The 26,976-nt window shown below is 38.2% G+C and overlaps 1 protein-coding gene across 1 annotated transcript in view; it reads left to right on the top strand.

Moving 5' to 3' along the window:
• LOC131980538 (collagen alpha-1(XI) chain-like) overlaps positions 1-26,976 on the top strand; it is a 96,192-nt gene that overhangs the window by 65,325 nt on the left and 3,891 nt on the right. Inside the window, exons 42-63 of the mRNA XM_059344792.1 lie at positions 3,122-3,229; positions 3,357-3,464; positions 4,575-4,628; positions 5,231-5,284; positions 9,468-9,575; positions 12,532-12,585; positions 13,316-13,369; positions 14,097-14,150; positions 14,397-14,450; positions 15,706-15,813; positions 15,991-16,044; positions 16,263-16,316; positions 16,939-16,992; positions 19,012-19,065; positions 21,797-21,904; positions 22,148-22,201; positions 23,019-23,072; positions 23,691-23,798; positions 24,305-24,358; positions 24,446-24,481; positions 24,590-24,643; positions 25,433-25,694. Of these exons, the coding sequence (XP_059200775.1) occupies positions 3,122-3,229; positions 3,357-3,464; positions 4,575-4,628; positions 5,231-5,284; positions 9,468-9,575; positions 12,532-12,585; positions 13,316-13,369; positions 14,097-14,150; positions 14,397-14,450; positions 15,706-15,813; positions 15,991-16,044; positions 16,263-16,316; positions 16,939-16,992; positions 19,012-19,065; positions 21,797-21,904; positions 22,148-22,201; positions 23,019-23,072; positions 23,691-23,798; positions 24,305-24,358; positions 24,446-24,481; positions 24,590-24,643; positions 25,433-25,694 (1,702 nt within the window). The remainder of the gene's footprint in view (positions 1-3,121; positions 3,230-3,356; positions 3,465-4,574; positions 4,629-5,230; positions 5,285-9,467; positions 9,576-12,531; positions 12,586-13,315; positions 13,370-14,096; positions 14,151-14,396; positions 14,451-15,705; positions 15,814-15,990; positions 16,045-16,262; positions 16,317-16,938; positions 16,993-19,011; positions 19,066-21,796; positions 21,905-22,147; positions 22,202-23,018; positions 23,073-23,690; positions 23,799-24,304; positions 24,359-24,445; positions 24,482-24,589; positions 24,644-25,432; positions 25,695-26,976) is intronic.

Genomic DNA, 26,976 nt, shown 5'->3' with positions numbered 1-26,976 from the left:
GTAATTTTTCAATTTGTTGTCCTTGTTAAGCAAGTTTTAAGGTATACTATGCAGGATTTTCCGAAGAAACTATTTGTAGACTCATCCAAAAATAATCCCCCTCATCACTTAGTGCCCCACTAGAAGTGTGAGAAAGAGCCACACCAAGTCATTTTTTTGCAATTCAGATAAGTCTCAAGTCTTTCACTCAAGTTCCAAGTCAAACAAGCAAGTCCTAAGTCAAGACTGACAAGTCCCAAATCATGTCCCACACTGAAAAAAGAACCAACTTAATTGAATTGTTTCATTTGGTAACACCTAAATGAATTAAGTTCTTTCAAATTAATTTAATAAGTTAGATTAACACAATTGATTTTAAATTAATTTGAAAGAACTTAATTCATTTAGGTGTTACCAAATGAAACAATCCAATTAAGTTGGTTCAACTACTTTCTTTTTTCAGTGCAAGTATCCATAACTTCAGTCATAATGCACTATTCACCAAATGTAATGCCATTTTAACAGCAGAGTAATGATATTTTAAAATTGTTAAAATCAGTTTGGCAAATGTCAGTGAACCTACAGAAAAAGCAGACACAGTGCTGAAAAAGTGAAGCGTAACTCCAAGCAGACAAAGCTTCTTTCAAAACGAGTGAATCTGGTTCGCTTTCAATTTTGTTGAGTCGGGAGGGAGGTGCCAAGTTTAAATGTTGTATTTACGAACAGTAAGCAACAATTCCTGCATAGTATGCATTAACCTTTTGTTTCTGTTTTCATAATACTAATTGTTCTAACTAAATCACCTCTCATACTGATATTTATTGTGTTTTACTATCATATTGCACAGAAGATGAACATTTCCTTTTTAGCAGTTTTAAATATGAAGGCAATGAATCTGTGTCTTATGCTTTGATAAAAACAACATGCTGCTTTATTTAAAGTGTTTTTAGAACAGCTAAGAGGTTTTCTTAGTGGGAAGTTAACAGAGTAGCTAACAGCATCACTTAGAAACAGCCTTGTCATTGCTTAATGGCCCAGTTTAGAAACTCAGAAACGTGATTGGTCTCACATGTTTTCCTGTCACATTTAGTCGTTACTATCGCAACTGTTGTGATGCAGATGTAGAAGCATGTGTGTATTTTTTTATGAACACTTCTTTTAGAGAAACTTTCCACTTCATTGATAATCACACGTTAACACACTTGTGATGTTTCTCTCTGTGATTATGGGTACTCAAGCTACATCCTCAGCATCACTGATTTAATCACAGCGAGGGACATCCTCTTAGACACTATATCTGTATTCATATACTGTGCTGTTATTGATGAAAGGGAGCCGGAGTGGCTCTTATTTATGGTGATACCCATAAATAAGTGGAACACTTTACCCTGCCTGTGTCTCTGAGCCCCTCAGTTAGCGATATATGCAATAAAAAGCCTCGGGAGCTCCGGTGGTGAATCTGTACAGAAAGCTGACTGACAGGCAGCTTTGAACTGTCTGACATTTTGTTCAAGCGTTAAACGCAGGCTCCCGATAATTGCCCCTGCTCACCAGCGACAGAGCAACACCAGATTAGATGACAGCGGATATGCAGAGAACGGATGAAAAGATGATGAAAGCAGAGAAAAGGAGTTCTCTGAATGAGTTAAACTATTTCCACTGCAAAATTAGATAGTTTTCTTAAATTGTCCTGAAAGTGAGCCACTGGATGAAAACACGTGATAGACTGTTTTGGTAGTGTTTTAAAAAAAACTCCTTTAAAGATGCCGGTGTGCAATGCCCACGCACACAAGAGATCTGATATTTTCCTCCATCGATTTCCTGCCAGAGATTGAGCTGCTGTTGTGCTGTGGGAAAGTCTGTAAGTGCTGTGAGTGTGTGTGTGTGTGTGTGTGTGTGTGTGTGTGTGTGTGTGTGTGTGTGTGTGTGTTGCTTTTTCATAGTCTTTTTAAAGGTTTATGTGTGTGCGTGTTTGAAAGAGACAGACCAAGAAACCAAGAAACTGCACAGAGAAAAAAAAAGAAACAGAAAGAAAGAATGCGACAAGTTGAGTCAAAGACAAGTTTTTCTGTTGCAGTTTTGATTTCTAGCCAGAGAATCACATGTGTGGGAGAAAAACATGGGTGAAATGAGACAGAGAGAAGCAGAAAGAAAAAATGTGAGTCAAAGTAATGTTTGTGATTGTGTATGTGTGTCCTGGCGGCAGGCAGGTTGGCAGGCTGGAGATGACAGTTTGGAGCGGAGTGTGTGTGTGTCACCGGCAGTGTCTGTCATGAAATGGGCCAGGCATATGAGTGCCAGGTGGCAGCTCACATCAGCAGCTGAGTGTGTGTGTGTGTGTGTGTGTGTGTGTGTGCACATCGGGGTTGAAATTTTGGCTTGTACACATGCAAGTTTTATTTGAAAGCAGCCTGAGAAGCTTCCCTGGGAAGGAAAATGCTGTAATGACCTGCTGATCAAAGAGGTAGTCACAGTTTAATATGATTCTGGGCCACCTATACAGCGATGAGCACCCACCTGAGCATAGTGCAGAGTGGGGTAATAAGACATGCTGATGTGGGGAAGAATGGAAAGACCTTCCATAAGGCCTTGGCAGTGGAGAGCAGCTGAATCATATTCGTCAGATAAGAGTTTGTTCGTCAGCAGTGAAGCTTTGAGGCTGAGAGCAGGGTCAATGTACTTTATTATTATTGTTAGTATTCATTAGTATTTAAGTTCAATCGCAGCTTACTTTTTTATTATTGCTCCTCACAGCAATCACATAAAAAGGTTGATTTGGATATATTTCGTGTCTGCTTGTTGCAAAAGCACTCCACTTACTTTAAACTTTTGATAACAGTGTCCTTGTGTACAGGGGGACTTTTTTGAGTGTGTAATCTGGATATTTTTCTGTGATAATGACAAATACTAAAAAATCCAGGCTTCTTCATTCAAATATAAAAAAAACACTTTAAAGAATCGGTCTGCAGAAACTGTATTCTTTTAAATGTTTTTGATTGGAAATCCTTCCTAATGAAGTTATCTTTTCAACACTTTCTGTGACTTTCAGCTGTTTCATACCTTTTCTGCAGGAAACTGATTTTTCTAGTTAGCTGCCACATGATGCAGCAGTGACTGACGGGTCTTTGTTCTTTGGTGACAGGGTTCTCCTGGAGAGAGAGGTGCTGCTGGCCCTGGAGGTCCCATTGGTTTGACAGGACGTAATGGACCCCAAGGACCACCTGGCCCTGCTGGAGAAAAAGGAGGCCCTGTGAGTATTTCTGTCTAACTCTAACTCAGTCGAACACCCCACTTTTAATCCTCCCTGCACTGTCAAGTGTGAGGAAAATGTTGATTTGACTGCTGTCAATGTGAAACTTTTTATGTGATGTGTTTAGGGAGAGAAAGGTCCCATGGGTCCTGCTGGCCGTGATGGCATCCAAGGTCCTGTCGGTCTTCCTGGTCCCGCTGGTCCTCAGGGTCCCCCCGGAGAAGACGGTGACAAGGTGGAGTAATAGATGTGATACACTGGAACGCTAATAATCCTTGATTTGAATAGCAACTTCAGAATTAGCTATTTTTAAAACAAAAGCACATTAAAACAAGTTTCAAATCGACATTTGTAAGCAGCGTCTCCTCTATATTAAGAGCAGAACAATGTAGTTCATTAAGTTTTCTGTCATAGAAAAGAATGCAATTTATGTTAACAACTGTCAGCGTTTTGAAAAATATGTGACAATTTATTTCCTGGCACATCTTCTTACTTTGTTGTTTGCAAAAACTGATAAAATGAACAAAACAACAACAATTTGATTGGTTTTATCTTTAGTCACAATGAAAATACATGATTCAGGAAACATTTAAAAAGCTTGATATTGTTTGAGTGATATCATCTGGAAAGCATCAAAAGAAAAACAAATGAAAATAACAGAAACAGACATATCCCTTTTTTCAAATGAACCCTTCAAACATATATATATATATATATATATATATATATATATATATATATATATATATATATAGGTAGGTAGGTAGTGCACACAAAATGAAGCTAATGTTTTTTTTTTTTTTACTTGTCATACAACCATGCTTTTCTTAATACACTTATGTTGAAAACAAACATACTGCATAGAAACAAATACTTGTTTCTTAGTCACTGTGTTTCGCCTTTGGCCTAGAATAACAGAAAATAATATCAGATTGTTGCACCCAGTGAACAAAATAAGCACAAACACAAACAGATAAACATGTACTGAAGTAGCCAGTAGCTTACACGCCCTGTTTAGCCTCAGGCTAGCAAATCCCACATCCACACTGAACCGCAGATCTGGATCTTTAAATTTGTAACCATTGTGCCTCTCAGATCCCAGTCACGTCTTCTACCACACCATTTTGTCAATCATAGTGCCAATGGGGTTAGACAGGGAGCCAATCAATTAATTGCAAACACTCGCCCAAGGTCTTGGTGGGCCAATCAAATTAGAATCTCTTTGAGAAATATTTACTACCCAGTAGTGGTAGAGGTGACACTTTAAGATATTGGACTTTGACTAAATGTGAGAGGCAAGACGGTGAAAAGAAATGTGAGCTCTGCTGTTTGTATTGCACCACAGGGAGAAGTTGGTGGACCTGGACAGAAGGGAAGCAAAGGAGACAAGGGAGAACTTGTGAGTCTTTATATGTCCCTCTATAACTTTTCCTATCATTTTTTTGTGAATAATGATGATAATCTATGTTAACTGAGCAATGAACACTCATGTTAGATGCTGGATTTTCATACAAACTGAATAGATTAAAGAACACGTGTTACTTTCCAATGACTCATCTCAGGTTATCGTGCCCTGAACAGCCTGCAGCAAATACAATATTAACTCAAGTGCTGCTGTGTTTCCTTAATGGGTACTTAGTTTTTCTCATCTTAAACATTTGTGTTTTTCAATTGGCTTTGGTATTAGTCATCACAAGCATCACTTAAAATAAATTAAATATCGTTATATATGTACCGTCAGGTAGATGATCTGTATGAGGATAAATTGCACACAAATGCAGCAACTTGTTTTCATTAACTTCTATTGTTCTCTTGTGTAAATGGAAACATATATCGTTCTAATTGTTTTAATATTTTGTATCTGTACAGTTTTAATGCAGTTATTGTAGTATGGTATTGCATTGTTGGATGCAGTGGTAATGTTTTACTTTTATTGCTTATTGGATAAAATGTGCAAACAACTACCAATTAAACAATATGTCATTGTTCTTGTGTTTTTAGGGTCCACCAGGCCCAAGTGGTCTGCAGGGTGTCCTCGGAGCTCCTGGTCCAGCTGTGAGTATCACGTCCACTTGTCCCCATTAAATATTATTATTTATACACTTTCGGTTCCCTTTTATTAACCAAGTCATAGTCAGAAATAAAACAGAGCAGTAAATACCACTTGGTAACACATGCACACCAACAATGAAAACCTTTATTTGACAGATACTGAATTTTTAAAATTCCTTTGTTTCCAAGATTTCAGATGACTAAAAATCCAAAAGTCTTCCCTATGGTAGCATGTGCTTGCTCTGGTGGATTCTGGGTCAAAACAATGAAATGGCAATTCAAGTTTGAAATATTTATTCCAATTCAAGGCCCCATGAAGACAGTGACAGTGATGATACAAAACAGCCTGCATGCCTGTGGGCAGAGCTTTACTTCAGAACTGTGGTGTTATCACAAAGTGACAGAATCATGCCTGGTTCTGCAGCACTAGACTACGATATTAGGTAGTTGCTCATCTAGAGCAATGTAAACACTAAGCAGGTTTTGATCTTGACTTTACCATTACTGGCTGATGATGTCATAATCAGTCAAATGTGCTGTTATAGTGTTAAGATACATTGGAAAAACTGGACATTTAGCACTTAATGGGATAGTTTGGACTTTTTAAAATGTGGTTGTATCAGGTACTTATCCATCGTCAATGTATCACCTACAGTAGATGGCAGTCAGAACGCCCCCAGTATTTAGAAGCAGGCAAAAGCATGCATGCAAACTTAACTACTGCTGTGGACAGGAGCAGCAGATAAACATATTTTTTATCAGTTTAAGTGTATGCTAGGCTATTTTTAGACTATGTCCACCGCTTTACCTTGCCGTCAGACAGCCCTTTCAGACAGGAAAAACAAGCTGTTATATACTTATGTGCTCACTTGAAAGCCACTAGACTCCTTTGGAGAAATACAAACAGTAATTTTACCTTGCAGAACACAGTTGCTGGTCCACCGCTACCTCGATCTGTTAGTTTGATTGTGGTATTGTGTAACTTTGATGAAGCCAAACTAAACATTTGAAACACCAAATTCACACAAAAACATACTAACTAACTGATCGAGACAGCAGTAGATTAGCTAGTGTATAGTCCTGTGTTCTGCAAGGTAAAATTACTGTTTTTTGTGGCTCTGAACAGGCTTGAAAAGGGCTCCCTGACAGCAAGGAAAAATGGGTAAACATTATAAATATACTAACAAAGGATATAGATTTTTTTGGGGTGGCCAAAATACTTGTTTTTACAGGACATTGTTTTGTTTGCTCAGTAAACTGGGGGGCAGTGCTGACCGACATCTACTGCACATAATACACTGACAATAAAAAAGTAGCTCATTCAGCCCCACTTCATTAAATCTGAACTATCCCTTTAATGGCACATAGTTGGAGACCTCTTTTACAATGTTTTATTCCCTAGAACGGCTGAAATTAAGTACTGTTCAAGCCAGGTCAGGGTTACATTATCCAAGCAATATTGCTTTTTACTGTTGCCCCTGCAGTTCAAAAACCTTTGGCTGCACTCCCATTTATTTAAAAATGTTTCACAAATTTTATTTTAATCAAGACTATTACTTGCAGCCATGTACCCCACAAAGAGTTTTGTCCGTTAACAGCTTGTCCTTTAGAAAGTTTTTAGCACCCAGTCATCAATTACATTGCCATTCTGAATTTGGAATTTGTGTCTCTCTGCAATACATTCTCACAAATCACAATGATTCACTAACCCGCCAATAGTTAACATGTATTACCTCATGTGGCTCCCGGTCTAAATGACAATACTTCCTTGGATGCTGCAGAACATCGTCTACTTATCCATCTCATTAACACAACAGGAAAAGTCCTGTTTTTTACAATAGCTTATGGCCTGAGGGCAACTAACAGCTCATTGCTATAAATTATCAGGCCTTAACAACCATTCTAGCAAAAATCCAGCATCTGCAGGGCTCTGTGGGGGCTAGAATAGACCTGGTGAGACGGATTGCCGCGAGCAGGTAGTGCACCCAAGCTGAATAACAAATTATTTAACAGTTGTTTGTCCTGGTGAGTCAGTCTGCTCATGTGTATTCATACCTTCATAACAGAGACCTGACTCGTGCTGTGTAGTTTCACCATTATCTGCCCTCTTTTTATTATTGCAAGTCCTAATGCTGCTATCAGTTTCTACTATACTATCCACCCCTCCTCTCAATTCAGGAAAAATGTTGGTGTTTGCAGGGAAGGGAATGATCCAATTTTCTTTTCGGCTAACAAGGTTTAAAGCTCATTCGCCAGTATAGTCTTTAAGATACAACTAAGGTCAAGCAGTTGGAATGAAACACTATTGATCTTCATCAGGATGTGGTAAACATCCTTCTGTTTATGTATCAGTGTCTAGACTTCAGGTGAGCCATAAATTCCACCTGCTTCAGGGTGAGTGTGATGCCTCCAGGCCTCAGCATCTTTTATACCTGGGGGTACTAATCTCTCTTTTAATTACATCAGCCACACTTCAAATTTCAGATAGCTGGCTATGAAAATTACTACTGAGTCTTGAAAAATGTAATATTCACAGTGGTAGTTGTACGTTGACTTATGATGATTAAAGCCCTGGAGAAAGCCTTTTTATATTGAGATCTTCAGCGTGGGTTAAATAGAACCGATTTTTGCTTTTCATACTCTCTAACAGCTGTAAATCAGAAAACACTGAGATACTTTTTTTAAGAATAGAATTTTACATTTGCAATTTACTTCTGAGTATTTAGCTTTCTCATCACAACTTCACACATCGTCTAATTAACGGAGACTAGAGTCATGAATTCCAGTAGAGGGTAAATGACAGACAGTAACAGATTAGCGCCCCCTTGTGGCAGTTTGATCATTAGGGATGTAATGACACATCGAACTGGATCGTAACATCAATTCAGTGATCAACAATCCAATATCATCATTGCAAAGAGAAAATATCGATACATATCTTTAAGATACGGCTTCATTTTTTAAATTCCTACTTTATATTTATTATTTTTATTAAATGTTTAGTCAAACAAACCAAGCTTCGCAATTTGGTCATGATAACGGCTTTTGGTGCTTCAATATTCCCACCAATCAAAGAGCTCCACTTTGTCACAAAAATAGTAATAATGCAGGTTGTGCATGGGGTGTTACAATAAATAAAAAATTATACAGCATTTTAATTTCAAACACTCGACAGGCATACTCATTCCTGCTTCCGATCTCCCCGAGGAGCTGTGATTGCAGTCAAATTTGTTTCTTTTTTTTGGATAAAGTCTCTCAACTTTAGTCCACTTTGCCTCCGACTCTTCCGTTCAAAGCTGTAATCACGCTGCCTATAATCACCTAACATTTCCTTCTAAACTGCTCTGCATTCAGTACCAGCGCCTGAGGCTGCCTACATGTCCCAGGGCTTAGTGAGAGCTCCACAAGCACTTTCAAGTGCTGACATGCGTTTGAACTGAAAACTCCCAGTTTGTCAGCACTTCGCCTCTTCCCTGTAGTCTCCCCTTTCTATCCTCTGTAGCCCTGTGCACCTCTGACTTCACAGATGAAGTCAGCATCTTTCACATACAGTGTTTACCATAACCCTGTGGCTATTGTGTAGTCTACCCTGCATTCTCTGATCAGGAGCTTTGGTAATCTGGCTGCTGTTTCCCCAGGTAGCCCAGCAGCACGGTGGATCCCTGGTTAGAACTGTTGGCTCACCCTTGTGCTGTTTTGTTTTGCATTTGCAGTTTCCTCCAAATGCTCAAATAGCCTCCACCGTTTAAAAGATTTGCAGGTTGAATCTAAACACTAAATGGCCTTTGAGTGCAAATGTCTAGTTGTGCATTAGCCCTGAGATAGACTGCTGACCTGTCCAGGGTGCTTGCTGAGAAAAGCTCTAGCCCTCGCATGACCCTGAGCAAGAATATGTGGGTGTAGAAAATTGATGGATGGATTAAATTGCCATAAAATGACCTTCAGAAAAGGCATTAAGGTAAACTGTCTGTCCTAATCTGTGTTTGAATATGGGCATCGACCCACCCTCCACTATGTGAGCCTGGATATACTCCATAACCTTGAAAAGGATTAAGAGGGCAAATAAATCCCATAAGAGAAATTCCACATTGAGACCACTGTTTGTAGACCTACCTTTGCTGAATCTTGGGCTAATGGGGATCAGAATAAAGATGTTTTTGATTTAATGAGCTTTCACCACCCACAGGGCAGCGATGGTGAGGCTGGACCGAGAGGACAGCAGGGCATGTTTGGCCAGAAAGGAGACGAAGGAGCCAGAGGATTCCCCGGTCTACCAGGACCCATCGGACTGCAGGTACGTTATTAAACACACACACACATGTTGATTCCCTTTCTGTCCCTCTCTGAACACATGAATACCACATCAAGTTGAAACAGCCTAGTAGGTATGCACATCGCTTTCCTTCTGTCAGCCAGATGCAGCAGATTGAGTTCCTCCACACCCCGTAAACCGACAACATTTCCCCTTTCCTTACATCATTTACATTACATCAAAACAGAGCATAATTTATTAATGCAGCCTTTGTATTGCTCCTGGGCAAATAATGCTTTTTTCTCCCTCAAGGACTTTCCATAACGTAGACAGTGCACAAAATCCATCACCATTGCTAACATTTTGCATTTGGCATTTTGCCGCGCCGTTAATGGTGGAGGGGAGACTGTCGTTGGTTTTCCACTCACACTACATCATTATCATGCAGTAAACCACTTCCTTGCAGTGCTCCCAGGCCCAAATAAGAGAACAGCTGCTATGTATTCAATCGGATATTTTAATCAATGTATAGTATAAATGCATTAATCTTTTGCAAATATGTCTCATAATAGGCTTATTATAATACACAGAGTATTCATTTGCTAAAGGATTTAGATAAAACAGGCTGCAACGCTGGAAGCAGGGAAGCAGTCAAGAGGCTTTTGATAATATACTACATATCACAGACTGTGCAGAAGAGTGAAATTTGAGAGCTTTTATCAATTAATGACCCGCAGTTTTATTTTCCACTCCAACACACATTGATCTGTGGCTATTTATCTTATTTTTAGTGGTACAAGGTAATCGATTTTATTTTAGAAAGTGTTTTTCTTGGAATCATGCACAAAGTATTAGCATCAATTTTTGGTATTAAAAAATCTAAACAAGGAGAAGAAACTTTTATTAATTATGCAACACAGTGCTGGAACCAACTGCCTCATGGTCATACAAATTGTTCTTTATAAAATTTCAAACACAGGGCCTTATTATATTATTATTTAAAATCTTTCAGCTCATTCTTTCATTTTCTTTAAAGATATATTTATCTATTTTATTTTGCCCTTTTGAACTATTGTTCTGACTAAGAAAAGAAAAAACATTATTTTGCAAATTAATAAATAAAATGCACTCCTCCTCAATTCATTACACTCAGTGTTTTTTCTGATGTAACCTAACTAGGTGTGATACAACCAGTAACTTGTGGTGGCTATTGTTATTAGCTAACTTAATGTAAATGTTGCTGTGTAGCTGACATTGCTGAGTCATTGTCCTTGTGCAACAGGCAACAGATAGTAGTAAACGCTAGAACATAGTGTACTCTTATGCCCATGCTTTTGGCCATTCAGCAAAGTTACATAGTCTCACTCCAGGAACTAACTGAACACTATACAGTATATCCTGTGTTTGCTTTTAAATTGCCATAAGGATGTAATGCTAAGATTAGGACTAAGCTTTCTGTGACTCGACTTTGCCTTCTTTCTTTATAAACTGCAACAAAGTGAAAGAAAAGCAAAAAAGCGCTGGCTCATTGAAGCCAATGAGCTGGAGTTGGGGAAACTTGCTTTGGTGGCAATGAATAAAGAAAACGGCACATTTTAGAATATCTAAAAGTCAATTATCCAAGGACTGACTGAGGATGAAATTAGAGCGAAGCCCTGCTGGTCAATAGGGCCAGATAACGTTGTTATTAAGTGCAATTGGTTTTTAATTGGGCATAATGCACTCCATCTCCACTCTTTTAATTATATTTGGCTAAGCTGCCCTTCAATAGATGGCAGCAGCCACTGCGAGCTCAGCTCTTCAATTCAATTATCTGTAGCATTAATGATTTTTGACCATGGGGAATGAATGGCTTTGGTTTGAAATACTTCCATCATTAAGGGCTGTTTTTGCCGAGGAATATTGGAGTGCTGGCTGAGAGGAGGAATTCATCAGATCAAGAGGTTAAGATATGAATGAAGAGGAGAGTAAATATTAGATTTGATAATACCACAGTGTCCATGTATGTAGGTCAAGGCTAGTGTGGAAAATATACAGGAAAGCCAAACAAGTAAACATTCATTTATTGCAAAGAGAAGTTGTGTGCAGATTTATATGTGTTATGTTTATTTAACTCACAATACACCTCTTCTTTCCAGCCTGGTAATTCATCAGTACACGCTTTAGAAAGAAGCCCAACAGGTCGAGCATTGATCAAGAGCCTATCACATCCAGACATAATGCATGAAATAATTTCATGCTTTATTTATTTATTTTTTAACACCCTCATGTTTTATTACTGTGACTAAAGTTTCAGTCAGATATAATATAAATGACCCTTCTCTGCCATTCCAGAGGAACATTAAATCAACAGAATGGGCTGAAACTACACATATGTGATCTCAGTGATCGATATACATGTCATTTTGGTTTCATGGTAACTTATCATTACCGCTGCTTTCCACCCACCTATTGATTATGCATGCTCCATCATTGGAGCTTTACTAACACAACAAGTAATAACTGCAATTATGCAGTTGGACAATAAGATACAATGGCAAGTGAGAGCTCCTTCATTTCTGATGCACATACACCTTCCCAAGTTGTATTCAAACTGTTTTAGTCAAACATGATTGAATCCCAGAAGTGGATAATGCGCACCGTCTGCACCGTCCCCTTTGTTTCCACTTTCCTGTGGACATAGATCGATGGAGCTCCCACCCTGTAATTTACACAGGCTGATTATACCCAAGCTTCCCATACCCTTTAATTACAATAGGTGTCCTTTTTGACTAATTGTGTGTTTACACTCAGTGGTTCTGCTTGTATTAATGCATTCTCCATCACATTGCATAGTAAAGCTCACTATTCAATACAAATCATCTATAAGTGCCTGTTAATGAGCAGCGAAAATGTATTTCTGCTCTTGTCTGGAGATATTTCCAACATGCAGTTTGTCTGAGGTGCTGCCTCACATGACCCTTTTCTTTGTTCTGAAGAGTATTTGTCTCCTTTTCAGGGTTTGCCCGGCCCTCCTGGCGAGAAGGGAGAGAACGGAGATGTTGGCGCTATGGTGAGTGTAGCTCTTTCTGTGACTTTTCTCTGTTGCAGCGATTCACATTGTTTTCACGTACAACCCAGAGAGGTGGGAAACGATGCTGATTGTTATGAAGTTTTGGCTGCTGGCTGAGTTTGGCAACTCCTGCAGCCACTTGGCAGATTTTTTTGAAGTCTGTGGAAGTATATTGACAAACACATTTCTGCTAGGGAAAACTTTGCATGCTCTGTTCCCATGCAGGATGTTTTTAGCTACTAGCATTTATTAATTTTTCAGTACAGTTAGACTCAAATAAAAAATACTCACTGTAGCACTAAAGGGCTGTGAGTTCAGTTTAGAGAAGAACTTTCATGTACAGATTTGGTTTGGGGAATGCCCATTTCCCATATGTTCAACAGTATTTTCTGCTGTAATGTTAATACTATAAATCAGAGAGAACCTTACTGAAACTCAATGTGAAGTTGTATATGTTGTATATGTTTTTTTGTATATGTGTAAAAAACAAAAAAAAACACATTATTTCAGTATTTACAATTGTTTTCCTTAAGTTCCTTGTACATGTGTAAAAAAGTGTAAAATGTGTAAAGGTCTAATTCTGATACAGTTTCTGATATCCATTTAAAATAAAAAGCAACATTCAGTGTTAGGTATAGCATACATTTAATTTGTCTTCTGGGTGATATACAAAGAAAAATATTGTATAATGTTATATTATACTAAACATAATTTCTATTTTTGCTCGCAGGGTCCACCTGGTCCTCCTGGCCCCAGAGGTCCTCAGGGTAACAGCGGAGCCAGTGTAAGTTTGATAGTTTGTTCTTTTTCTGTTTTTGACAAGATCATTTTCACTGTTTTTATGCATATGTCATACATGTTGGCAAAGGTATTTTTGTTTTGTGTTAAACTCAGCTCCTGTAATAACTCTGACATACAGTAAATAAACAGACACTTGGACCCTTAAGAACAAAAATGAAACACATTGAAACCACACCTATTTATCCCACAACCCATCACAACTTAAAAATTATGCTTTCTGTTATATCGGGCTTTTTATCTAGAATCCTGGCTTCAGAATTGTTGTATTTACTATTTTCCACCAGACTGAGCAATTTTCTCATGTTTGCCAAACTGGTATTTTAAGGGTTTGAAATTCGGGACAATCCGTAAAGATGTTCAAAAAATAAATTGGTTCGGTGAAGGCAGAATACCTCGATATATAGTGTGTTTTTACCTTCATTAATAGTGCAGGAATGACTATGCCTTAGTACATGGGGCATGCACTCTACCAGATAAACTACCAAGGCACCCAGATAAATAATATATTTATAGTAATTTTAGGAATGGAACATTTTCTCCTCTAAGGTAACAAAGGAGTTTTTATTTAATGTGGCACACAAAAACTGCATTCAAATGAATGCTGTTGCTAATCACTGACATATCCCAGACTATGAAAATATCCAAGACATTTTTCTTGAATGATTCTTATTTTCTTTGGATAATTCATAACTGATCTCATTTATCCTCAGGGCGCTCAAGGTCCTCCTGGTGGCATTGGTGCAATGGGAGGTGTCGGTGAGAAGGTAAGAACTATCAGTATCAGATGATTGTAGAAACACTTGTGAAGCACCTTTCTCCTAAATATAAATTCCTTTCATTTCCTTTGGAATGTTTCTCCACCTGCTCCTGCAGGAAGTAGTCATTTTAAGCACCATGTAATGCATGAAAAAGATACAAGGTAAAGGTTAGTTAGATAGTAACACTGTCTGGATTGTTTACTGCAAGTGTGAAAATCCACATTAATCCACTTTTTCACTGTGATCTAACAGGGAGAAACTGGTGAAGCTGGTAACCCAGGATCACCTGGAGAGCCCGGTATCGGAGTAAGTACAGTGTCATGCTAAAATACATTTCAAATTCTGATATGCACAGATTAATTTACACTGATTAATTTAAACAGCACTGAGAACAGTATTGTGCCCATGTATAGTTCACGGCATACAGTACATAACTGTGACTGTTAAACAATCTGTCTGCAAATAGAATATCTGTGAGTGCAGCTAATTAAGTTATGTTTAATATTTGACTCTTCAGCTGTGGGGGCTGTTCTACCTCTGGGTATTTTACCTCCATATTACTGCAGGCTGATGTGTAGAAATGCTAGTAACCTGAAGGCTTTTCAGCAGATAATTATCTCAGCCACTTTTGGACACCTCCACTGTTGGCGGTGTCATCACTCTAACTTCCTGTATCATTAGAGGCAAAAGTCAGAATACGCCAGGAGATATAAATTTCACAAAAGCATCACAATACCATGGAGTTTTACTGCAATAATGATTTGTGATGAGTGTTAAATAACAGGAAGTTCACTTTGTCATAACTCATTTGACATTCATTTACAAGGCATCACCTGCTTCAATCCACAAAATATTCACATTAGTTTCATAATGCAGCATGCTTTGTTTACCTGCCTCAGCTTTTTACTTTCCAGTGGTTCAAATCACAATAAAGAATTCACAGATCAGAGCAGTGCCATTGATCCAGTGGAAGAACTGTTTTTGCAGACCAGGGAGGCCTCACCTTAGTTTTAGGTATGGACCAGCCACCCTCCTTGTAGTTCGAGTCCATCAGGTTGTATTGACGTATCCGCCTGCAGCAGAGTCTGTTTACAGTGACAGATAGAGCCAATGTTGCACGTCACATCGAGGTCAATTCCTAAGGTGCCATGCTGGCATCGACTAGAGAAGCGCTCTGCTCTAATGGGCCAACTAACGATTCTCGGCTTGTACTTATGCTCCAACTGCTGCTCTGAGACAGAGCCAACACTTTAAGACACTGTTGCCACTATTACTAGAGTATTTAGAGTAATCATTTAGTGGATCAGAATATGATTTTTAAATGAAACTCTGAATTAAATGATCTGAAAGACTCTTAAAGCCTCCTTTTGATTTCTTTTCAGCTTTAAAAGCCAAACTGTGACTTCTCAGGTTCAGTTTGTTCAAGTTCTGCTGCCAGTTGGAGTGACAGATTTGACAACGCATATGTCTTGTGCCTTATTTAGCACGCTGTCGTCAAAGAAGCGTGGATGGCCCTCATGTGCTTTTCATAGTGACAAGCATGTAATGTGTTTTCTCTCAGGGATCCAGAGGAGAGACTGGTGAAAAGGGAGAATCAGGCCCACCCGGAGCTGCTGGACCCGCAGGAGCCCGCGGACCCCCTGGAGATGACGGTCCCAAGGGCAACCCCGTACGTCACCTCCACTGTCACACACTCAGCCATGACTGATGCATTATTAAAGCTGTCAGCTGCTGAATCACTCTGTCATATTTCTCAGTCGAGCTGTCTGCTGTCAGACATGTTGTTGACACAATGTCAAATGTCTGAGTCGAGCTCAGTCTTCTCAGTTTCTCGATCTGTCTGCAGGGTCCTGTCGGCTTCCCAGGAGATCCTGGTCCCCCTGGTGAACCTGGTGCTGCTGTAAGTGCTACATTTATCCCTCAATCAATCTTATGTTTTAGATGGGGTACCATTCACTGAGTAGCAGTACTTTTTTTCTCTTTTTTAACGTGTCATTCTTGATTTAACATAAGAGAATATTGTAATCTTGCACATTTTGAATGTGCAATTAATGTAAACCCTACTTTCAATGCAGTATAAGAGCTGACTAATGTTGTAATTTGTGTATGTTTTTTTAGGGTCTTGACGGTTTAGCCGGTGACAAAGGAGACGACGGAGATGCTGGACAACCTGTAAGTCTTACGTGATCTGGAATTGTGAAAACGTGCCCAGTACATAAATCAAAAATATCCCACCAGTCACATTCATGTGCTCCAAAACAGCAAGATTAATTTCTTAATTAGTGACGTAACCTGAGAATGCAGAATAGTTAGAATAATCAGCATTTTTCTTAATTAGTGATGCAAGTCTAGACAAAGTTCCAGTTAAGAGCATTTCCACTTGTCCAACCATCAGAATCATATGCCTCTGAGCTTATCAACTGCTTTTATTGATGCCGGCAGCTTTTTCTGACAGTTGGAGTTTTTTCTTGGAGTTTGTCACATATCAGTTAGCTACCCGGTGAGAAGCTGGAGCAGAGGAAACCTTTAGACTTTATTCTAATCTATATTGTTGCATTGATGCTGAAAACCTGTGTAGGCCTACTTTTTTCCACACAGAAAATTGATCAGGAATCAAAAAGGGTAATCAATAAAGTATTGGACCAATAAGCAACAACAATAATGGCAAGACCAAAAAAAATTACACATCTGTTCTGTGAAAATCATTTTTTACCAAAGTAGAGCTATCTCCCTCTGTAACTAAACTCTTCAGTTTCGTGAAGTGGAGTTAAGTGTTCTCTCTACTCTATTTTAGGGCCCTCCAGGTCCATCTGGTGAAGCTGGAGTACCAGGACCTCCGGGCAAGAGGGTGAGTACATTTCCAAAATGATGCATGAGATGATACTTCTGCTGAGCTCTCGAGATGTTCTCTATTTTAAGTTACACAATGCTCTTACAGGATTGCAAGCTATTACCCACTGTAGGGTGATACACATTTATGATAGCATTTTATGTTTGGATTTCAGATTAATGTACATGTGTTTGACAGGAAATGATGCCCATTAGTTAAACTGAGTATCTGGAATAGCCAGTAATTGCAGGCAGAGATCATCCTGTAAGAGAATATTGACATATTGTGAGTTTGACTTGCAGTAATGTGAAAGCAGTGAGACAGCAGCTGCTAACGTCAGGAAATTAACATGTCACTTTAATTTCTGGCACTAAGTGGCCTTTCTGCCACTTCAGACTTGAGCTCACATTATTTCATTTCACTAGCGTGGCATTTTTTACGATGCATTCAATTTACTGTAATAATGTTTTACAGTTTGCAATAAAGCACGCCATTAATGTACTGTGTGACAAGCTGGCACCATATGGCAGAGGAGAATAGCAACTTCGGTATTTAAAGTGAATTAATTTTGTTTTTTGTAATTAAGCAGAGATGATGCTCAGAAAAGTGAAACTTATCTGCCAGAGCATCAGTGTCAACCAGCTCTGCTGCCATATTCAATTCAGCTCTTTCATGTCATAAAATATAAGTATGTTAATCACTGATCATGATAAAGCCGCCGTAGCAAATGTTTACTTGTATTTTATTTCCATATTATGCTACTTTTTACTTCCAGTTCATGAAGGATATATTGTACTTTTAACCCCATACATGTATTATTACATCAATTACATTCAAAAACAGTATGAGCTCATATTGAACACTAAACTAGTGGTTTGCAACCTTTTTGGTATACTTGGGTCCCCATGTCATGTTTTAGATGTGTATTAGTTGTCAACAGAAAAAAATCCCTTCTGAAATGTTCAGATGGTTTCACCCAAATAACTGCTTGAGGGCCAAAGAGGTACACTTGTTCAATGTTTAAGAAAAAAGCAAAGATTACAGGATTTAAAAAAATAAAAGATTAATACACATTTTTGTAGCAGAACTGTTTTTTTTTCCTCTGTCCTGCCCCATAATTCATCTCACAACCCCTAATATTTATATTGTACAGAAGACGATCTGCGAGTAGATGCAGTAGCACTCTGAGATATAAATGTGGTGGTGTTTCACTACCAGAAAGCAGCAATTCTGAGGCTCAAATTAAAATGCAGGCTCTGACGGTTGATCATACATTTTAAAAATGTTGATATGGTAAGCACTTTTAGACCCATAATTTGTATTCCAAGGGATACAATCCAGGTGACAGAGGCTACAGAACAAATTAGACCCCAGCTCCGTGTCCATATTAATGGACTTGGTGATATTATTTTTATATCCTTCACCAAGCTAATTCGGGGTTCCCAATATCTCTTTGAAATTGACTCAGGTTCAGTGCTCATTGATGCATGTAGCCACTTGACTACATTAGCACACATGCATGCACGGGTGCACACACACATGCCTCCATACGCACATTCTCTAATGCACATACACAGTTGCCAGGGCTCATAACCTACATTGAAGACCGGTGGCTTTTGTTTGGTCTATTTGATTATGGTTTCTAATGGCAAATGACAGACCACTTACAAGGTTTTGACCAGAGGCTGTTTGGTGAAAATGCTGATGTGCTTTTAGCTCAGTATGTTTGGAATGTAGGGCAATTTGCTCGCACTGATGTTGCCTGGCCCTGCATTACCCTCTCTCTTCAAAAAAGATTCAAGGTCAGAGCATGCATCAGCTGAACAATTAGTCTGTACTGCTGTACAACACTGCTTGTCAGCAAACGTTGGAGAATCTTCCCTTTAGAGAACAAGTACCTGTTTTGTGTTCTTTTAATAGGTTTGTACAAAGGTTTTGACTTGAGGGAGAATAGTTAAGTTTTTTTTTTTTTAATTACAGTGATATATTTGTACATTTGAAGTAATTATACTTACATTTTGTTGTTGTTCTCCTCAGGGACCTGTTGGACAAGGAGGACAGGAGGGCAGACAAGGAGAAAAGGGATCCAAGGTAACTTGCCAACTGTCTAATTAAACCGTCTGACATTAATTTGACTTTTACAAATGACAAAGAACTACTTAAGATGTAGAACCTTTTATTTCCAGGATCAGGGTTGGATAATTATGTGGAAGCAAAGAAAGACCCTAATTTGAATCATATAAGCAACTGAATACCTAATCACTTTTGTCAAGGAGGTTGTTTTCTGTTTGGCTTGTTTGTCAGCAAGAATACGGAAAAACTACTTCCCCAATTTTCTTGTAACTTGGTGAAAATGTAACATGTCCCAAGGATCAACCTATTACATTTTCGAGCATAGGCTTATTATATTGGGTGGCAAATATGGAGGCGAATACACAATTCACTTTCGTTAACATAGTGAGATAAGGCATGGCCTTAGTGGAGGTCTGTGCTTTCCAAGTGCCTTTCCAGTTGTCAAATGTTAAAGGCTACAGAATATTATTTAATTGACATTCAAACCATCTATCTCAATTTGTGTCTATCTCTTATTATTATTATCATTATTATTATTATTATTATTATTATTATTATTATTATATACAACAACTTAAAATTACTTTCTGGAAATGTCAAAGAGGGGAATTCAAACTACATCAATTCAAATATTATCTTAATTTTATAGGTCCATATTTTTATATCAATTTTATTTAAGTTTTCTGGAAAGAGCTCTGTTATTTGGTACTAATTATAGGTAAAAAAAAAAAAAAAAAACTGTTCAATTGGTACAGGTCCAATTAAGAAATGACCTTTAACTAGTTGTGAACATGCCAAAATGTGAAATTCGTCTAAAGGCAGCAGCACACAATTACACATACACTGTGTGAATAATAAACTTTCCAATAATAAATTAATATTGAACAGGGTTTAAATGGAAATTTTGCTTCGAGCACATTTCTGTTTTCCCAATTTTTAGCCACAATGTTCAGGAAACTTTCTAAGAAATGATAGACCCGTTTCTACACAGTTCTAGAAATACTCCCCCTAGTGTTAAAGGTAGGAAAATGCATCACCACTGCAGTAATAATTAACTCTCCCACTTTTATTTAACTTCAATTTAGACGATGCAGTCTATTATAACAGTATATATTTTAGTAACATTACACAGAATACACAGTACTCCAATTCACAATGTGTTAAACTAGCTCACAATGAAATAGCCTGATAGCTAATTAACTCACTCCACAGGAAGTCAGTGTAGTTTACTTCCTGTGACTTATTACAGTGCATATACACTCTTGCAGGTGTTTTGTTGAGACTTGTCGGGATTCCTCACAGTGTAATGTGTGGCCCTCTGTGGCCATTCACTGTGTAATGTGATCAGTACAACACTCAGACGACTTTAATAGTCGTGAAGTCTGTAGGTGCCATAAATTGCTGAGGAAATTGTAATTTGTGTGGTCTTTCTTTGCTTTCATAAATGGCTGCCAGACTTTGCTGCACTCAAAGAAAATTGAATGAAATGTCTGAAATGATAGATGTCCAGTAGAAGATATGAATGGCAAAGTCACACTGATTTAAACTATTTCCTGTAATATGCCGCTCAGAAATACATTTACGTGTTCACCCCAGATTCTACATAGTTGTAAAATTGGTGAATTTGTTTGACAGAAGAGGCAGTGGGGTTTCTTGAGGCTATCAGTGAATTTGATTGCTTTGTTAAAATCCATAACATACTAGTGTTTGCAGAGTTGAATATCATCAAATAGAAAAAAAGTCTTTGAACCAAGTGATTTGAAGATTTCCTTAAGGCGTACAAAGAGAAGCCCAGACAGAAAACCTGACAAACCTCAGACATAGCCTCGATCTCTCCTTTGTTCTTTGTCGGTCTTCATCCCTCACACAGACGCACACATATACAAAGTGCACATTCTGTCCACATTGAGGTAAAGGATTAGATTTGATTTGATGGAGACAAGACAAAGCCCCTGTGGTGATCCTAGACTGTCAAATCCTGGCCTAATTGGTTGTCAGACCAATTTAATCCCCTCCTCCTATCATTGTAGTCGATATGACATCTCAGGAACTTCAATACATGAAAACTTGCTCTTGCTGCTCAGAGACAACAGACGACATCTGGTAACATTTGATCTGTTGGGATGTTGCAAATCCTCGAATCCTTCCAATCTGAGGTCTTTCATGGAAGGAGAATATTGAACAATGTGACGTTTCAGATGCAGGATTGCTTTAATAATCAAGTTGGATAAAGGTCTTGTTGTCAATAGTGAAGAGACCATACACATTGCAAAGTTATTAAAGATGCCGTGTTGAGTTTTGAGCATTAATTTAACTGCAGAGCATTGTTTTTAAGAGCAAGTTTGGCTTTTGTTTGTATCTTCTGCACAAGGACATACAGTATATATACAATGTTCTATCAAACAGCCCCAGTTTGGAGTACTGACATAGCAGCTAAGCGATGTGCTGCAGTATTTTAGTAAAAATATCAATATTAGTTTAAACATTGACAATATTTATAATATGTTCACCAGACCAATATAAGCCACCAGACTCCACTGACAATAACATTAATTTTACCTTGTAGAACAGAGGAGTTGCTGGTCTACCGCTTCCTCCATCAGTTAGTTTGTGTTATTGTTTGAGTTTGTTGAAACTCAAGTAACCCTTCAAAACACAAAAACTCACACTAAGAAAGAAATGGCTCTAGACATGTTTGAACCCTCACCAATGAAAAGACAGTAACTGTTTGTGTGCTGATGTTTTACAGGGAGAAGCTGGAGCCGAGGGGCCTGTTGGAAAAACTGGTCCTGTGGGACCTCAGGGACCGGCTGGAAAGTCAGGTGCTGAGGGACTGCGTGGAATCCCTGGCCCTGTTGTGAGTGCATTTTAGTCATTTTTTACTTCCACAGGTTTTAAATTATGACCCGATGTAAAATCTCAGAATTTAACTAATTCATGTTTATAAAGTTAAACTCTAATTGTATAACAACCACTATTCTGGTATCATGGATACTTTTTCAATGTGTATTGCTTCTTTAATCAGTATAGTAGTATTCATATTCATATAATTCTCATTCTATTAGCCAAAAAATTTAAATATTTTGTCTCTATTCCTCAGGGTGAGCAAGGTCTGCCTGGTGCTTCTGGTCAAGACGGCCCTCCTGGACCTATAGTAAGACATGTTCTCTCTCCTGCTCAGTATCAAAAAATATTTTGTGAACCTTTATTTAACCAGGAACTCTTGAGATGGAAATCTCTTTTCTGAGGGAGACCTGGCCATGACAGCCCACTTACAGTTTAAGTAGAAATAAAACACAAAAGACAGGAAATACAGTCATCAAGTTTAAAGAAATACTAAAGCCAGCTCAAATGAAGCTGTTGCATTTCCCAGGAACATGGATTTTTATTTAAGACCAAAATGTGCTAACTACTACTACAACAGCACTGCCTGCCAATGCATATTTAAAAAAGTTCTTATGCTGCATGATTGTTCATTAAAGGAAAACTGGATTTTTTTAAAAATAGTATAATATACCAGGTTACGGTGTGCTAACATTAGAATTAAAGAGCTCAGATCAGTTAGTTGATCAAAATAATTTTTTTTAGCAACTATTGTGGTAGTTATATAAATGTTTTAGTAAATTTAAATGTGAGAATCTGATACTTTTCTTTTTGTCATATATGAAAGTCATCTGAATGGCTTTGGGTTTTTGGACAATACATGACATTTGAAGGCATCGCCCCAGGTTGTGGGAAATTACACAGGGCACTTTTCACTCAATATTTAATTGACAAAACAATTAATTGTGAAAAGAGTCTTCAGTTGCTCCCCTGAAGTATTCCTTACAGCAGTTGTCGCAGTCCCTCTGCAGGATGAATGGAGAACAGACACCATGAATGCGGAGATCTGCGATGGCTGTTACTGTAGAATAATGTGTATTCACTTCACTGTCTGATGTGCTTCACAAACTGATTCTTTCCCTCCGCAGGGACCCCCTGGACTTCCTGGTATGAAAGGTGACTCTGGATGGAAGGGAGAGAAGGTAAGACATTATTACGATGCTAATCTCAAATTGCTTTATTGTGTATTTCTGATATCTGCTTATGCGCCTTATCTCAAGCTTCCAAAGTAAGCAAACATCTGGGCCTATTGCCTTTATCTCTTTGTTCGTTCAGTCTCTCCTGGTAAAGGATGGAGAAAGCTGCAGCTCTGCGAGGAGCTTTTCACACAGTGATTTAATGCGCTGAATGAATATGTATAAGTCCAATAATATCATCGCTGTAATGGTCATTGGTTAAATGCCAGCATGCAGTAGTCAGACGCAGATAACCATAACTCTGCCCAGCAGCAGGTGCTGAGACAAACCACCATTGTTAAATATGACGACCTCAATAAACACCAATTATTTATAGGCAGTACTGAGGTCATCTGGACAGGCTTGTGCATTAAATTGCAGGTGAATTTGCATTTTAGTTCCACTTTGAAAAACTGCTTTCATTTTCTGGAGGTAATAAATGAACAGAAATTAAAGTTTAGTAGAAATGGAAATTACTTTTGGTCCAATGCATAATTAGTACAAATATTGTTTTGCTCACTAAATGGAGTTCAATGCTTTTTTTTCTCACTTTTTGTTCTTTATCTTCTTCTCTGCCTGCTTCAGGGTCATCCAGGTCTTATCGGTCTGATTGGACCTCCTGGGGAGTTCGGAGAGAAGGGAGACAGAGGATTGCCTGGACCTCAGGGTACTGCAGGAGGCAAGGGTGATGGTGTAAGTGTCAGGAAGAATGTGCTTTATGAAATTAACTCTTTGTTGTGTCCACAGAGATGTGAAAGTCCTACAACAAAGTGAATCTTGACTTTAGATCATTTCATCACAGATGTAAAGAATTATTATTGCTCATCTAAATTCAGTAAAATTGTGTCAGTAAAGTATTAAATTATAATTTTTTCATGGGATTCTGGGTCCAAATGAAGGATTCTGAGATAATTTCAACAAACTTTTTACATGTTGAGTTTGATAGAACTAATTTTGCATTGAATGTAAGCTTGCATGCTTGGTTTGGGCTTAAGGCTGCTCAATTATAAAAATATGAATTATTTATCACAGTTTCTGAATAACTTTGGGAACAAAAAGCATGTTTGGAACTTTTTTTTTAAAAAAGTTCTATCATGTGAAATAGTTTTATATATAACTCTGTGGACAGACACATCAAAAATCATATCTTAAAATAGACCTCTGCATTGTGATTGATGTGATCTTTTATCTGTCCAAAGGGTGCCCCTGGTTCTCAAGGTCCTCTCGGCCCTCCTGGTCCCCCTGGTATTTCTGTAAGTTCCATTTGTTATTGCTACAAATATTTTCCACTCTGTTGCATCATGGCTGTTGTTCATCTCTTAATGTTTTTGTTTCAACAGGGACCCGCAGGACAGAAAGGTTCCAAGGGATCAACTGTAAGTTGTTTTTTCATGCTTTTCAGTGTTTTGACACCATTCTTTGTCCACTTTCATTTTTAATGGGGTTCTTTTTAATGATGTCCTTGATTCTTTGTATTCTGTCAGGGTACATCCGGTCAGAAGGGAGACACTGGAATGATTGGACCACCTGGAGCACCTGTAAGTTACCTGTTTATTATCATTACATTAGGTAGTATGCTCTAAATGGACATGAACTATGGTGTTATGATTAAATGTTATTCTGACCAAAGTTAAAATATTCCATCGATTAGTCAGAAAATAATGCTGCAACTATTTTTGCTTAATAATTTGTCATTTTTAAGAAAAAGATTTGTTGGTTCCAGCCTCTCAAATATTAGATATATTACCACTTCTTTCTGGTTTAGATGATTGTAATCGTTGCATTTTGGTCTGACGAAACTGTAGATTAAAGATGTTACCTTATGTATATATATATATATATATATATATATATATATATATATATATATATAGCCATTGAGAATTTAAATAGTTTTAACTCTTATTGTAATTGCAATAACATTCACAATATTAGAGGAAATTATTATTTTTTAATTAGAATTCCCATTTTAATTGAAGGTTAAAATTGTCATGGTGGGGTGTGATATTTGTAAGGAACTTTACTGAACAGATTACAATTTGTAGGTCAGGATATGTCTGCAGCATCACAATACTTAGTACAAAATAGTATTTTGACACATATTTTGCCTTCCTGCAATTTGGATACTTCACTAATCCATCTTTCAAAAGTATTCAAATTCATTCTTAAGCCCTACACTTAGTCTTATGGCGGATTAAACAAATATTAAAATTAACCATTGGATGCAGATCTAGTACAGATCATATGATTGACAAAGGTTGTACACACTTAAAAAAACATACATATAAATAGAACTGACGTGCTTGACCTGAACCTCCGTGTCGCAGGGTCCACCTGGTGACATCATCCAGCCACTGCCCATTCAGCAGTCTGGCAGAAAGACCAGGCGGCAGGCTGAGATGCAGGGAGACGAGGCGCTGGCAGACTACGGCGTAGATGGCGTCGGTATGGAGGGAATGGAGGACGTCTTCGGATCCCTCAACAACCTCAAACAGGACATCGAGCGCATGAAGTTCCCCATGGGCACCCAAGACAATCCTGCCAGGAGCTGCAACGACCTGCACCTCAGCCAGCCTGACTACCCAGATGGTAGGACGGAGACAGAGCTTGTATTAGAGTTAACAGTCAGACACAATTCATCACCAGTAGAATTTATTCTAAAGTTGTAGTAGTAACAAATGGTACAACATCCAGTATAAGGTTTTTAGATTATAAAAAAAAGTTTTTACATTTTCAAGATTTCTGCTTAAACTCAATAGCATCAATTAGCTCATACCTAAATCATCAAGCTGTTTGATAGATTGCTATAAACTAGTGCATTGCTCATTTAAAATGTGCCCGTCCAAAACCAGCCAATTGCTTCGACTACAGTATTGTACCCAGCATGCTGTTCAGCAACAGATAACAGGGTGTCAATACACTTTAAAAATATTTACTTCTGGGGGCGTTCCCGGTGGCACACCTGGTAGAGCGCGTACCACAGAGGCCCAGTCCTCGTAATCGGGCGGCCCGGGTTCGAATCCGGCTCGGAGCCCTTTCCCACATGTCTTCCCCTCTGTCTCCCCTTTCACTCTCAATATCTCTCTCTCTCTCAATAAAGCTACAAAATGCCCCAAAAATATCTTTAAAAAAAAATAAATATATATTTACTTCTGACGGTTGTAATGCACAACTACTGTAACAACTATGTCCTGTAGATCTCAAGATCTGGCACTACCTTTGGCAGTACAGCCACCAAGTGTGAAGTCATTGGGATAAACAAACAGTTGTCGAGAAGAAAAACAGGCAGAGATTCCTTCCATTTTACTTTAGATGTTTATAAAAGCAGGAAAAAGCATTCCCTTGTTAAGTGTTTGGCTAACTAACAATTTCATCATGTCTTTGAAACCAGTCAAGCTGCAACTAACGATTATTAGTAGTCGTTGGATAAAAATGTAAAACTTGAGGGACCCTGCAGAGGTCTGAATGCCATATCTCACAATGTTAATGAGAGTCAAAAAGAAGTTGTGTATCACTGGATTCAGATCCAATCCAAAATTGAATGGCCCATGCTACACCCCTCTATTCAATTCCAACAAAATCGGGCCAGTAGTTTTTCCTAATACTGCTTACAAACAGACAAACAAACCAAAAACATTGGCATAGGCAGTAATCCCTTTGTAATATTAGAGCCCAAGGTGACGAATGTCTTGTTTTGTTCAGCCAACAATCAAGAATCCCAAAATATTCAATTTATCAGAATGTGAGACAAAGAAAAGAAGCAAATTCTCACATTTTAAATCTTGGAACCATTAAATGTTTGTCATTCAGTGTATTTTAGATAGTTGGGCTGTAATTATGCAGCACTAAATAGCAGCTGTAGTTTACTCTC

Source organism: Centropristis striata, chromosome 11 (assembly GCF_030273125.1).
Source record: "Centropristis striata isolate RG_2023a ecotype Rhode Island chromosome 11, C.striata_1.0, whole genome shotgun sequence".
Lineage (NCBI taxonomy): Eukaryota > Metazoa > Chordata > Actinopteri > Perciformes > Serranidae > Centropristis > Centropristis striata.
Note: the sequence above shows the minus strand (reverse complement) of the source record. Positions and strands in the feature narration are given on the sequence as shown.